The following is a 15889-nucleotide window of genomic DNA, read 5'->3' as shown; positions in this document are numbered from 1 at the left end:
GTTTGGCTACAGAGGAATGCTGAAGATTAGATGGGTAGGTCAAGTAACTGATGAGAAGGTACTGAATCGAACTTGGCGAGAAATAAATTTATAGCATAACTTGATTAAAAGGAGAGATTCGTTGAGGCCTCAGTGAATCATTAATTTGGTAATAGAGGGAAGTGTCGGCAGTACCAATTGTAGAAGGAAACCAAGGGGTGAATACAGTAAACAGGTTCAGCCGCATATAGTTTTGCTTAATTATATGGAGATGAAGAGGTTTTGCACAGGATAGAATACACTGGAGAGCTGCATCAAACCAGTCACAACATCATATAGCAGAAAACTCCTGTACTCAGGCTAGTCTTATATTTTTTCTATGTTTAGGAAAATCATTGATGAGTAATTGAATGCATCTTTTTTTACAGGTGACAGAGAGACCCAAGGAAAAAGACCAGTACTCTTTCAGGTAGTTGCAATTTAGTTCATTAAGCAGTCTTGCAAAATACATATGGACATTTTGGTTTTAATAATCAAAAAACTAATACTAAAGAAGATCTTAGAAACAGTGTTTACAATTTAATTAGACTAGTGAAGTATTTGTCATATGGAAGAATATGCTAGTAATCAATAGAAACATGTTTTATTTGTACAGTTTAGATGACACCGTTATTACAAATTATGGTAGTTGCTTGACAGTGTGTAGTGTTAATATGGTAACAAATATTTTACTTCATTCATTTTAATGTAAGAAACAAAATGTGTTAAAATGCTTCCTTGAGAGAGTCAACATCATGGTTAAATAATGTATTTCTGTGTAGTGGAAACTATGGGCAGAAGCCACTTGGGTTGTATTAATGTAACAAAAATATGCCAGATTAATGCAAAGGTGTCTCTTTATTACATCAACGCTTTTTTGTGTGTCATCGTATTTCTACAAGTAGGGGTGGAAGGTTTCTGAGCAAGAACATTACGAGAGACTACATGACTTTTCCATCTCCTCCATTGTGGTGCTGTTACTTGTTTATTCATCATTTCATATGGTTAAGTACTTGTGTGATACAAGATTCTATTGAGACCTAATACTGTGGAGAACAATATCAGCAGGTAAAAATACCACATTTACCCAGAGTTAATGCTAGTGTGATTTTTATCTTTGAGGAAAAGCAGATCACTTTGAATCTTGGGTTTTTATGATGAAAGTTTTCTACTTTGGGAACTGAAATGAAAAGTTATGTAAAAACTATGAAAAACTAGGAGAATTCACTGTGTTCATTTGAACTTAATTCCTATTTGTTTAAATGTATTTGAAAAATTAATGTCAACTGTTTTCAGCATATCTCATAGCAGTTTGAAAAATAGTGTTATTTTGAGCTCTGAGTTTATCTAGTGGGACTTACACTATATTTAGAAGCCTTAAAGAACCTGAGGAAATAATGCAACATTCATAATCAAAAAATTATCTTGAACAATTTGTAACTATCCTGTGACTCTGAATTTTTTGTATTTTTTATTTTTTTTATTTTTAGAATCCGTCCAAAGACAAAAGAAGAATTGTGTAGTCAATTCCAAAAAATCAATTCTAGTGGCCCCCAAAGGTCTTACAACTCCAGTATGTTCCTTATGTGCTGCAAGTCTAACCTGTGACTGCCTTTTTTCACCCCTCATGGTCCCAGCCTGTAATGACTGGGTTTGGGCCTGGTAGCCTTATGATTTCCGAGCTGTAGGCTGTCCAGCAATGCCAACTAGTTATGCAAAATGCCTGGGCATTTATACGTTGGGGCAAATGCCCAGGATAAATGCCTGGGCATATGTCCAAAATTCATAAATGACGAAGCATTTATGCATTTTAAAGATTAATTGATAAGTGGTGCTTATAAAAGAAATGTAAACTGATATTTTGTATTGGAAAAGGTGTTTTGCAACACTGTTTAGGGAAATAAATTGGACTGTAAACATAACCATACATTTTCAATGGGGGTAGTGCACAATAAGAAAAGAAAACAAAACTCAAGTTTAAATGTAATTGTGGAAATAAGGTACAGTTTGTATTAAGTTGGTGGCCTGTAGGTAGTATTTTTACTTTTGCTATCACCATAAGTCATTGTGCTCATTGCTGAGTCTCGTGGCCCCATGAACCAAGCGTCTCCATCCAAGACGGTTGCCAGCTTCTCTTAGTGCCTACTGAAGAGGTAGACTGGAGATCTTCTAATTTGATCTATCCATTTGCTCCCTACTCTTCCTCTTGTTCTTATGCCCTCGATCTTTCCCTGTAAAATTATTTTCTCTGGATTTTCTTCATCTCTTCCCACAATATGGCCAAAGAAATGGAGAATTTTTTTTGTGACTCAAAAAGAAAGGCGCCTGGAGATATCGAGTTGTTCAATAATGGACACATTTGTTCTTCTTTTGGTCCATTTTATGTGTTGCCTCCTATGCCAGCCCAAAGCTCAAACGCATCAATGCACTGTTTGTCTCTGGCCTTGAGTGTCCATGTTTTGCAATCGCAAAAGAAGACAGAAAACACAAATGTTTCGACTAGCCAGATCTTTGTGGTGTTTGTTACTGCTCTGCTCTACCAGATCTTGATGAGCTTCTTCATAGCTATTCGCCCTAGCGTGATCCGTCTTCTTATCTCATCTTCACAACTTCTTGTGCTGCAGTTGGTTGACCCAAGATAGGCGAAGGAATGCACAACTTCCAGTTCCTTTAATCGATCTGTAAAATGGATCTGGTCTTCTCGATCAATTATCATGAGTTTGGACTTGCTGATGTTGATGTCTAATCCATATGCTAGACTAATGTCCTTTATTCTTGTTAGTAGCTCAGCAAGTTCATCTTCGCTATTGGCTAAAAGCACAGTGTTATCAGCAAAATGAAGATTGTTGATACTTCTCCCACCAATTGAGATGCCTTTGGTCCAACCATCAAGAGCTTTCCTAATGACATGTTCTACATAGATGTTGTACAGTTGTGGGGATAGGACACAACCCCGTCTCACACCTTTTGATACTCTGAAGGAATCAGACATGCCAGCACTTGTCTTTACAACTGTGAAGTGATTATTGTATAGACTTTCGATCAATGCTATCAAGTGAGGTGGGACACCGAACTCTGCAAGCTCCTGCCACAGACTTTCCCAGACAACACAGTCAAGGCTTTCCTATAGTCAAGGAAGCAGATGAAAACTGGAACACAGAACTCTCGCGATTTGTCAATTATTTGTCTTATGTTGAGGATCTGTTCACGAGTTCCTTTCCTTTCATTCCTTTCAACAAAACCTGCTTGTTCTGTGGATATATGAGGCTGAATGTATGGCTTCAAATGTTGGTTCAGAAAGCGGAGCAAAATTTTATCTGCATGAGATATGAGGGCAATAGTTTGGTAGTTGTAGCAATTCCTGATAGACCCTTTCATTTGTAAGGGGATGAAGAGAGACTTTGGCCAGTCATCCGGCCACTCCCCAGTTTCCCACATTCTTTTACATAATGAATGCAGCACATCAATACCTTCACGTCACATTCTTTGATCATTTCTCCAGATATACGGTCTACACCAAGGGCTTTATAATTCTTCAGATGTCGAATCGCATTCTCTATTTCACTACGTAAGATTGTAGGTTCCTAAGTAAGTTGCTCAACTGCTTGATTGTCCGTACTGTTGTTAATTCCAGAGTACAGCTTTTCACAGTACTGTTTCCATCTCGCAACGATGTTCCCTGTCTCTGATAGGGCTACCCTTCTGGTCATCTACCACCCACATACGAGGATTAAATTCACGGGTGATGCTGCTGATTTTCTTTAAGAGATCGTATACCTGATTGCAATTATGATGTTGTTCCATTTCATTACAGATACCGTTAATGAAATGTGCTTTGTCCTTTCTACAGTTCTGTTGTATTACTCTGCACAGGTTCTTGTATCTGTGTTGATCCTGGGTAGTGTGGATACCAGTTTTCTTCAGATGGGTTCTCTCATCAATTAACTGTAGTGTGAACTGCGCTAGCCATGGACGTTTTGCACTCTGTGATTGTTGTGATGTCGGAAGTGACGAGGAAACAACATTCTTCATTTGGTCCCATATTTGTGATGCAGATGCTTCCTTATCGAAACTGATCTTGTGAAGTTTTGGTCTTACAAGTTTACCAAACTTGCAAATATGTTCCTTGTTTGTGAGTCTTAGCTGCCTTTCTTCTTTCTTCTTGGTAGATTTAAGCATAATGCGCATTTTTATGGATAGTAGAATGTGATCACTACCACAGTAAGCTCCAGGAAAGGTTTTACAATCTAAGACTGAAATCTTCCAACATCTTCACACTAGGATGAAGTCGATTTGGTTTCTAAATCTATCACCAGGTGATATCCAAGTGTACAGTCATCTTGGGTGATGTTGAAACATTGTGTTACAGATGGACATGTCGTTACTCACACAGAAATCCATTAAGTTCATGCCTTGTTCATGTCTCTCACCAAGACCATAAAGTCCAATGATGGATCTTAAGTGCAAGTCTTGGGTAGAATCTCCAACTTTAGCATTGAAGTTGCCTTGGATTATTGTCTGTTCTTTGCTAGGATCTTACTAAGGATTTGCTCCAGTTGGTCATAGAACTTCTCCATCTCCTCATCTGACACTGTAGCTGTAGGAGCATAGATCTGAATTATGTTGAGTCTGCATGGAGAGCATTCAGTTTGATAGAGATGATCCACTCATTAATGGGTTCATAACCTATAACACAGCTGTTCAGATTTCTAGGAACAACTATTGTAACACCGTTCGTACTTTGGTCACTACTCCCTGAAAAGTACACAATGCTCCTTCCTTGAGTCATAAAATGGCTACCTCCTGTCCAGTGAGTCTCACTAAGCCCAAGGAAATCCAGGCCACACAGGTCCATTTCTCTCTCTACTATGGCAAGTTTTCATGTCTGAATTAGCCCACACACATTCCATATTGCAACCTTTCTTACAGTGCGCAGGGATAATATGCACTGTGCTGTTGGTCTAGTGACTTCTCTCAATCCTGTATCCCCCAGAGATCCAACTGGGGGACTTGAAGCTCAGGATAATTTAGAACTGAGCAAAGCTTCGAGGTTCTCATTGGAAAAGTATCAGTGGTGGTTTCCCATTGCCTTCCACCTCCAATTCCCCTCTGCTCACCTACTCAGTTTCCTGCTGTGGTTGGTTACCCAACCGAGTTGCTCGGCTTGACAGGGGCACCACATGCAGGTAGAAAGTTGGAGAATATAAAGGTGACAGAGGCTAAGAGAACTCTCTCGCTGAGTTCCTGTAATCGCGTGTCATCCCAATTGTTTTGCCAGAGTCTCAAGGTATTCGCAGAGGCTCCCCCAGGTCATCTCATGGCCTCAATACTTATACTATACTACTGCAAAAATATTGCAGTAAAAAAAGTTTATCCACAATGATTGTAATTAGGGATGGGTCATCTGCCGATTGCAATTCCACGAGTCCAAGAATTGCCGATTCTTTAGGAATCAACTAGTATCAGAATTGAATGATTCCAGCATCTTCAGTATTGAGTTTTTGTTATTAAACCGTTTTATGAATGTTCTCATTTTATCTTCAAGGCAGTGCAGTTATACAAAAGTAGTCTCGTGTGTCACTACATCTGACAGTAAAGAATTTTTTATTTTTTATTTATTTATTTATTTTTTTTATCTTAAAGAGTTTAACATTTAAGAATACGTTTATTATCAAGAAACGCATGTCAGATGTTTAAGACATGTTGTTATCAATAATCATTCTTCACTAATATTCAGAGATTTCACACGGATTATAAAGTGTATCTAAAAACAAAGATGATGAGACTTACCAAACAAAAGTGCTGGCAGGTCGATAGACACACAAACATACACACAAAATTCTAGCTTTCGCAACCAACGGCTGCTTCGTCAGGAAAGAGGGAAGGAGAGGGAAAGACGAAAGGATGTGGGTTTTAAGGGAGAGGGTAAGGAGTCATTCCAATCCCGGGAGCGGAAAGACTTACCTTAGGGGGAAAAAAGGGCGAGTATACACTCGCGCGCGCACACACACACACACACACACACACACACACACACACACACACACACACACACACACATCCATCCGCACATACACAGACGCCGGCCGGAGTGGCCGAGCGGTTAAAGGTGCTACAGTCTGGAACCGCACGACCGCTACGGTCGCAGGTTCGAATCCTGCCTCGGGCATGGATGTGTGTGATGTCCTTAGGTTAGTTAGGTTTAAGTAGTTCTAAGTTCTAGGGGACTTATGACCACAGCAGTTGACTCCCATAGTGCTCAGAGCCATTTTGAACCATACACAGACACAAGCTGACATTTGTAAAGGCACAGAGTTTGGGCAGAGATGTCAGTCGAGGCGGAAGTAAAGAGGCGAAAGCTGTTTTCAGGTTGTTGGTGTAATGGTTCAGGGATTCCGGACTGGTGCAGATTCGTTTGCAACGAAGACCTAGGCTGTAGGGAAGGGACCGTTTGATGTGAAATGGGTGGCAGCTGTCATAATGGAGGTACTGTTGCTTGTTGATGGGTTTGATGTGGACGGACGTGTGAAGCTGGCCATTGGACAGATGGAGGTCAACGTCAAGGAAAGTGGCATGGGATTTAGAGTAGGACCAGGTGAATCTGATGGAACCAAAGCAGTTGAGGTTGGAGAGGAAATTCTGGAGTTCTTCTTCACTGTGAGTCCAGATCATGAAGATGTCATCAATAAATCTGTACCAAACTTTGGGTTTGCAGGCCTGGGTAACCAAGAAGGCTTCCTCTAAGCGACCCATGAATAGGTTGGCGTACGAGGGGGCCATCCTGGTACCCATGGCTGTTCTCTTTAATTGTTGGTATGTCTGGCCTTCAAAAGTGAAGAAGTTGTGGGTCGGGATGAAGCTGGCTAAGGTAATGAGGAAAGAGGTTTTAGGTAGGGTGGCAGGTGATCAGCGTGAAAGGAAGTGCTCCATCACAGCGAGGCCCTGGACATGCAGAATATTTGTGTATAAGGAAGTGGCATCAATGGTTACAAGGATGTTTTCCGGGGGTAACAGACTGGGTAAGGATTCCAGGCGTTCGAGAAAGTGGTTGGTGTCTTTGATGAAGGATGGGAGACTGCATGTAATGGGCTGAACATGTTGATCGGATGTTTGGGTTTGTGAATTTTAGGAAGAGGGTAGAAGGTAGTGGTGCGGGGTGTCGGTGGGGTCAGGAGGTTGATGGAGTCAGGTGAAAGGTTTTGTAGGGGGCCTAAGGTTCTGAGGATTCCTTGAAGCTCCGCCTGGACATCAGGAATGGGATTACCTTGGCAAACTTTGTATGTGGTGTTGTCTGAAAGCTGACGCAGTCCCTCAGCCACATACTCCCGACGATCGAGTACCATTGTCGTGGAACACTAGTCCGCCGGAAGGATGACGATGGAACTGTCAGCCTTCAGATCACGGATAGCTTGGGCTTCAGCAGTGATGATGTTGGGAGTAGGATTAAGGTTTTTTATAAAGGATTGAGAGGCAAGGCTGGAAGTCAGAAATTCCTGGAAGGTTTGGAGGGGGTGATTTTGAGGAAGAGGAGGTGGGTCCCGCTGTGACGGAGGATGGAACTGTTCCAGGCAGGGTTCAATTTGGATAGTGTCTTGGGGAGTTGGATCATTAGGAGTAGGATTAGGATCATTTTTCTTCGTGGCAAAGTGATATTTCCAGCAGAGAGTACGAGTGTAGGACAGTAAATCTTTGACGAGGGCTGTTTGGTTGAATCTGGGAGTGGGGCTGAAGGTTAGGCCTTTGGATAGGACAGAGGTTTCAGATTGGGAGAGAGGTTTGGAGGAAAGGTTAACTACTGAATTAGGGTGTTGTGGTTCCAGGTTGTGTTGGTTGGAATTTTGAGGTTTTGGAGGGAGTGGAGCTGGAAGTTGGAGATTGAGTAGATGGGAGAGACTGGGTTTGTGTGCAATGAGAGGAGGTTGAGGTTTGTTGGAAAGGTTGTGAAGGGCGAGTGAGTTGCCTTTCCAGAGGTGGGAAAGCAGGAGATTGGATAGTTTTTTAAGGTGGAGGGTGGCATGCTGTTCTAATTTGCGGTTGGCCTGTAGGAGGATGCTCTGAACAGCCAATGTGGAAGTGGGAGAGGAAAGATTGAGGACTTTTATTAAGGATATGAGTTGGCGGGTGAGTTCATTGGCTGAGTTGATGTGTAGGTGGAGGATTAGGTGGGTGAGGGCAATGGATTGTTCAGTTTGGAACTGGTATAGGGACTGATGGAAAGAAGGGTTGCAGCCAGAGATGGAAAACTTTGAGTGTGAGGCCTTTGGGGGTAATGCCAAATGTCAGACAAGCCTGAGAAAATAAAATATGGGAGTGTAATCTGGCTAGGGCGAAGGCATGTTTGCGGAGGGAATGTAAATAAAACTTAATGGGGTTGTTGTGGGGGTGTTGACTCCTTACCCTCTCCTTTAAAACCCACATCCTTTCGTCTTTCCCTCTCCTTCCCTCTTTCCTGATGAAGCAGCCGTTGGTTGCGAAAGCTAGAATTTTGTGTGTATGTTTGTGTTTGTTTGTGTGTCTATCGACCTGCCAGCACTTTTGTTTGGTAAGTCTCATCATCTTTGTTTTAGATATATTTTTCCCACGTGGAATGTTTCCTTCTATTATATTCATATCATTAATTTGAACCCAATTGTCACTGTTGCATTTCGAAATCTTTTCTGTCGTCTTATTTTCTCTTTCTGTTTTTGCCAGTAGTTTCACTTTATATTCACCTTCTCCTTTTTACCGTAATCTACTATACAATTTTATCCCGCCGATATATATTCAATAATACGCAATAATACATAACCCACTTCCAAACCACAACCAAAAAATTTTTTTCCACTTTCAACACTACCGCTACTACAAAATCCACCGTTTCTAGTTCCAAACAGTTCCTTTCACCTATTAAACAACCATTTCGGCTAGTTCTAATAACTTTTGCTTTATTTCCATTTCCGTTTTTCTCACATCACTGACCATTTTTAGCCGCTTCCCACATATTTTAACGTCATTATTTCTTCGTCAGACAATTAATAGCCTCAGTTTCATAATCTGTCACCACAAACCACTCCTTTTAATACATTTACACGTAGTTTTTTCGAAATTTTCCCGAATTTCTCCACCCTTTAGCGTGTTTTGGCGGCAACACAACCACCTAATATTTATGCACATCATTGTCTACCTACACATGTTCACCACAGGATCAACATAGCCCAGCTCTAACAAACACTTTTTCGCCTTTTTTCACACCAGATCTCCAGTTCCTCTCTAGTTCACCTTTATCTCTCCCCATATATTATTATTTTTATTTTCATTTTCATTTCAGCCTCCTGTTACACTTTCCACCTTCTAATACCATGTCACCCTCACAACACCCCCACAACGACCCCATTAAGTTTTATTTACACTCCCTCCGCAAACATGCCTTCGCCCTACCCAGATTACACTCCCATATTTTATTTTCTCAGGCTTGTCTGACATTTGGCATTACCCCCAAAGGCCTCACACTCAAAGTTCCCATCTCTGGCTGCAACCCTTCTTTCCATCAGTCCCTATACCAGTTCCAAACTGAACAATCCATTGCCCTCACCCACCTAATCCTTCACCTACACATCAACTCAGCCAATGAACACACCCGTCAAATCCTATCCTTAATAAAAGTCCTCAATCTTTCCTCTCCCACTTCCACATCGGCTGTTCAGAGCATCCTCCTACAGGCCAACCACAAATTAGAACAGCATGCCACGCTCCACCTTAAAAAACTATCCAATCTCCTGCTTTCCTACCTCCGGAAAGGCAACTAACTCACCCTTCACAACCTTTCCAGCAAACCTCAACCTCCTCTCATCGCACACAAACCCAGTCTCTCCCATCTACTCAATCTCCAACTTCCAGCTCCACTCCCTCCAAAACCTCAAAATTCCAATCAACACAATCTGGAACCACAACACCCTAATTCAGTAGTTAACCTTTCCTCCAAACCTCTCTCCCAATCCGAAACCTCTGTCCTATCCAAAGGCCTAACCTTCAGCCCCACTCCCAGATTCAACCAAACAGCCCTCGTCAAAGATTTACTGTCCTACACTCGTACTCTCTGCTGGAAATATCACTTTGCCATGACGAAAAATGATCGTAATCCTACTCCTAATGATCCAACTCCCCAAGACACTATTCAAATTGAACCCTGCCTGGAACAGTTCCGTCCTCCGTCACAGCGGGACCCACCTCCTCTTCCTCAAAATCACCCCCTCCAAACCTTCCAGGAATTTCTGACTTCCAGCCTTGCCTCTCAATCCTTCATAAAAATCTTAATCCTACTCCCAACATCACCACTGCTGAAGCCCAAGCTATCCATGATCTGAAGGCTGACAGTTCCATCGTCATTCTTCCGGCGGACAAGGGTTCCACGACAGTGGTACTTGATCGTCGGGAGTATGTGGCTGAGGGACTGCGTCAGGTTTCAGACAACACCACATACAAAGTTTGCCAAGGTAATCCCATTCCTGATGTCCAGGCAGAGCTTCAAGGAATCCTCAGAACCTTAGGCCCCCTACAAAACCTTTCACCTGACTCCATCAACCTCCTGACCCCACCAACACCCCGCACCCCTACCTTCTTCCTAAAATTCACAAACCCAATCATCCTGGCCGCCCCATTGTAGCTGGATACCAAGCCCCCACAGAACGTATCTCTGCCTATGTAGATCAACATCTTCAACCCATTACATGCAGTCTCCCATCCTTCATCAAAGACACCAACCACTATCTCGAACGCCTGGAATCCTTACCCAGTCTGTTACCCCTGGAAAACATCCTTGTAACCATTGATGCCACTTCCTTATACACAAATATTCCGCATGTCCAGGGCCTCGCTGCAATGGAGCACTTCCTTTCACGCCGATCACCTGCCACCCTACCTAAAACCTCATTACCTTAGCCAGCTTCATCCTGACCCACAACTTCTTCACTTTTGAAGGCCAGACATACAAACAATTAAAGGGAACAGCCATGGGTACCAGGATGGCCCCCTCGTACGCCAACCTATTCATGGGTCGCTTAGAGGAAGCCTTCTTGGTTACCCAGGCCTGCAAACCCAAAGTTTGGTACAGATTTATTGATGACATCTTCATGATCTGGACTCACAATGAAGAAGAACTCCAGAATTTCCTCTCCAACCTCAACTGCTTTGGTTCCATCAGATTCACCCGGTCCTACTCTAAATCCCATGCCACTTTCCTTGACATTGACCTCCATCTGTCCAATGGCCAGCTTCACACGTCCGTCCACATCAAACCCACCAACAAGCAAAAGTACCTCCATTATGACAGCTGCCACCCATTCCACATCAAACGGTCCCTTCCCTACAGCCTAGGTCTTCGTGGCAAACGAATCTGCTCCAGTCCGGAATCCCTGAACCATTACACCAACAACCTGAAAACAGCTTTCGCATCCCGCAACTACCCTCCCGACCTGGTACAGAAGCAAATAATCAGAGCCACTTCCTCATCCCTTCAAACCCAGAACCTCCCACAGAAGAACCCCAAAAGTGCCCCACTTGTGACAGGATACTTTCCGGGACTGGATCAGACTCTGAATGTGGCTCTCCAGCAGGGATATGACTTCCTCAAATCCTGCCCTGAAATGAGATCCATCCTTCATGAAATCCTCCCCACTCCACCAAGAGTGTCTTTCCGCCGTCCACCTAACCTTCGCAACCTCTTAGTTCATCCCTATGAAATCCCCAAACCACCTTCCCTACCCTCTGGCTCCTACCCCTGTAACCGTCCCCGGTGTAAAACCTGTCCCATGCACCCTCCCACCACCACCTATTCCAGTCCTGTAACCCGGAAGGTGTACACGATCAAAGGCAGAGCCACGTGTGAAAGCACCCACGTGATTTACCAACTGACATGCCTACACTGTGAAGCTTTCTATGTGGGAATGACCAGCAACAACTGTCCATTCACATGAATGGACACAGACAGACAGTGTTTGTTGGTAACGAGGATCACCCTGTGGCTAAACATGCCTTGGTGCATGGCCAGCACATCTTGGCACAGTGTTACACCGTCCGGGTTATCTGGATACTTCCCGCTAACACCAACCTGTCAGAACTCCGGAGATGGGAACTTGCCCTTCAGTATATCCTCTCTTCTCGTTATCCGCCAGGCCTCAACCTCCGCTAATTTCAAGTTGTCACCACTCATACCTCACCTGTCTTTCAACAACATCTTTGCCTCTTTACTTCCGCCTCGACTGACATCTCTGCCCAAACTCTGTGCCTTTACAAATGTCTGCTTGTGTCTGTGTATGTGCGGATGGATATGTGTGTGTGTGCGAGTGTATACCCGTCCTTTTTCCCCCCTAAGGTAAGTCTTTCCGCTCCCGGGATTGGAATGACTCCTTACCCTCTCCCTTGAAACCCACATCCTTTCGTCTTTCCCTCTCCTTCCCTCTTTTCTGACAAAGCAGCCGTTGGTTGCGAAAGCTAGAATTTTGTGTGTATGTTTGTGTTTGTTTGTGTGTCTATTGACCTGCCAGCGCTTTTGTTTGGTAAGTCTCATCATCTTTGTTTTTAGATATATTTTTCCCACATGGAATGTTTCCCTCTATTATATTCATACGGATTATAAAGTGTGTTACATTACAAAGTGATGACTTAAGGACAATGTTTTTTGTACCAGCTTATCACTACAGTACAGAATAGAACTGGTAAAGATAAAAAGGACATTGTAAAAGAAAAATATCTGTCAGTAACATGTGTCCATCTTTGGTACAGCAAATTTAAACAATTTTTTTGGAAAGGGGGGGGGGGGGGAGAATTTTGTTTCATCTTTCCTTTTGTTCTCAGTGATAAAGGCAATAAATGAAATATATATGTTTAAATGTAAACATTTACTAATTTCTAATATTGGGAGTGTTGTCCCATGCCTTGTTTCAATTGTAAATTATACATTCTAGTTGTGAAAATTTTGAAAAATACTTTTTTTATAAATGCCCAGATTTTGGGCCTTTAAAACTGTTTTGGGAAAATTCCTGGGGGAAATGCCCATTTATAAATGTCCTGCCCAATGGGAATTTGCCCAGCGCACTTCACTACTGCCAATTCTCTATTAATGTAAACTTTTAGTATGACCATCATGAGGTGTGATGGTGAAATGTTGTGTGCCTGAGAGAGCTGGGGTCTTGTCTTAATTGCCTAGATCACAATGATAGTAAAAACTTCCAACCTCAGCCTCAAGATTTATGACATGCTGATGGGATGGATGGCTGTGGAGGAAGACAAGTCAAATGCAGGCACCCTTTGCAGAAACTTTTGCACCCTACTTCTATGGGCCTCTGCCTGTGCTAGACATTTGTGTCCCTCACACCTTGTCGGAGTGAAATGGTTCTTATGGCTCAGACTCACACTCCTGATGGAAAGAGTAGACTGTCAGTGAGTTGTAATGTCAAGTCAATAAAAATAGCTCAGGCAGGCCCTCCTTCTGACAAAACACACCACAAGAATAGTGTAAATAATAACAGGCCACAAGTTGGCCAAAGTTCATTTGTAGTAGTTAAGAGAGATACAGGATCTTTTGAATAGATTCCACCTTTCTACATTCATAAAGCCTTATAGAGTCCATTGATGGTTTATTGAAATAAGTCAAACATCTTTGAAATAGGACTCTGCTGGTCGAAACAACTACAACAAGTGTCAAAGCTTTTAGGTTTCAAAAATATAGTTTTATAACCTATTTCAACTGAAGTACATAACGCCATTAGTTTTTGCAAACTGGAAATTGATCCCAAAGGATTCGAGGAAAAATTGGCAAGTGTTAGTATCCCAGAGGTGAAGAACTTTATAAAGAAAAGTTACCAGAACTTTATAATGAAAAGTAACCAGAAAAAACTGCAGTATTTTTTCTAACATTCAATGTCCCATACTACCAGAGTATATCAGATCTTGATGTTGAAACTATATATCAAACCCCCTTAGGTGTTTACAGTGCCAAAAATTTCATCACACAACTCTTGGTTGTGCTGGTGAAGCCACATGTAACAGTCACTGATCAAAGACACAGGAAACAAATTAATCCTATATACCGTATTTACTCGAATCCAAGCCGCACTTTTTTTCCGGTTTTTGTAATCCAAAAAACCGCCTGCGGCTTAGAATTGAGTGCAAAGCAAGCTGAAGTTCTGAAAAATGTTGGTGGGTGCCGCCACAACTTACTTCTGCCGTCGAATATATGTAGCTCTACACAGGCATGCTTTGTAGGCACAAAGATAAATACTGGCGCCAAAACCTCTGCGTCAGGAAATAAATTAAAAAAAAAATGTGGAAGACGAGCTTTTTTTCTCCGCCCCGAGTTTCGACCACTGCATTTTCATACATTATCCAACGAAGTAAATACAAATTCCGTATTGTTCATCTTCGAATGTAGCAGCATTTCAATGTACTATGAAAATCCGACTGGCAAGACTGTTTGGGATGTTTGTCAATATGGCCAACTCTACATTCTGAATTTTTTTCCTATCTGTGAGACGAGTTGGTTGTTAATAGGAACTTTTACAAATTGTGAATCACATGCAGTATTCTCGTCACCATGAGAATAATACGAATATTAACATTTTGCCATGTATTGTTTCATGTTGGCTGCTATCTCATTTAAGTCCTATCTGCCTAATAAACTACAAAACTAGAGTGAGACAACAGCAAACGCGGAGGAATATACATATCATGTCATGTTTATATCCGTATTATTCTTATGCTTAGTAGTGATACAGTCAGAAATTAAGCACGGCAATTGACTAGATTTTTAAATCTACGATGACTCTAATTTCTGTATAGAATGTAATGTACTAAAGAGGCGCATGCAAAGATTTTCAAACGGAGAAAAATTTTCGCTAAACTCTCATTCAGAACATCTTCTATCATACGCAGTCTATTATTTGGTTCTTGTTGATCATTATCAAAGAAAGCAGCAGTATAAGTAACAGCAAATAGCAGTTTATTGCCATTGTTTCGCTAATGAGACGATTCCTCTCTTTTTTTTTTTTTTTTATTGTAAGCGGCGGTAGCGCGCACAAAAGCAAGCCCTGCCGCGAGCGGCGACAGGCCGTAAGCACGCACTATCAGAATGCGACAAACAATGCATGACACAGTACAGTAATGCATTTTCAGCTTAGAGTGATGTAAACACCTATAGCAAAGAAAACTGCGCTTATCAGATCAAAGAAAAAATAAGCAATCAATTCAAACAAGACGAAGCACGTGGAAAAGGAAGGGTACCCGTATAAATACGGACGGAGCGCTTGACGCATCGCAATGGCTACCTGGTAAAGCTTAACTGCTAAGCTTACGACTCGAACCAAACTACTGTAGCTGTATCGTCATTCATTCGCCCGAAATTGTCTCTCATATTACAATGGACCAACTTTGTTTCGATTTGGGGATGCGGCCTATAACTTCTCTCTCCCCTTGAATTTCGAGTCTCAAATTTCAGGTGCGGCTTAGATTCGGGAAAATTTATTTCCTTGATTTCGAGTCTCATTTTTCAGGTGCGGCTTAGATTCGAGTGCGGCTTAGATTCGAGTAAATACGGTATCTCCTCCAAAGTGTTTAAATTGTTCAGTTGACCATCTTGTGTGGAGCAAGGATTGCTGTCTTTATGCCAAGGAAAGAAAAATTCTAGGTATCAGAGTATATCTGTCTTCTGAATGGAGGTCAAGCAACACATTCAGCTCCACCACAGATTCCATCTTGGCTATTGACCATACTTTCTGTTTGCCTGATTTCACTGAGTGGAGTGGGAAGTTGACAATGATCTTCACTCAACTGACCTCTTCTCTATCTGGATATATGTTACATATAAAAGAGAACCTGAAAGGACTCTACTGGATGGGTT

The 15889-nt window shown here is 42.1% G+C and overlaps 1 protein-coding gene across 1 annotated transcript in view; it reads left to right on the top strand.

The window, feature by feature from the left end:
- LOC126150512 (histone-lysine N-methyltransferase PRDM7-like) overlaps positions 1-15889 on the top strand; it is a 277290-nt gene that overhangs the window by 97139 nt on the left and 164262 nt on the right. The window contains exon 4 of the mRNA XM_049915881.1: positions 408-448. Within this exon, the coding sequence (XP_049771838.1) occupies positions 408-448 (41 nt within the window). The remainder of the gene's footprint in view (positions 1-407; positions 449-15889) is intronic.

Source organism: Schistocerca cancellata, chromosome 2, assembly GCF_023864275.1.
Source record: "Schistocerca cancellata isolate TAMUIC-IGC-003103 chromosome 2, iqSchCanc2.1, whole genome shotgun sequence".
NCBI classification, from domain to species: Eukaryota; Metazoa; Arthropoda; class Insecta; order Orthoptera; family Acrididae; genus Schistocerca; species Schistocerca cancellata.
This window is presented reverse-complemented; position numbering and strand designations above follow the sequence as displayed.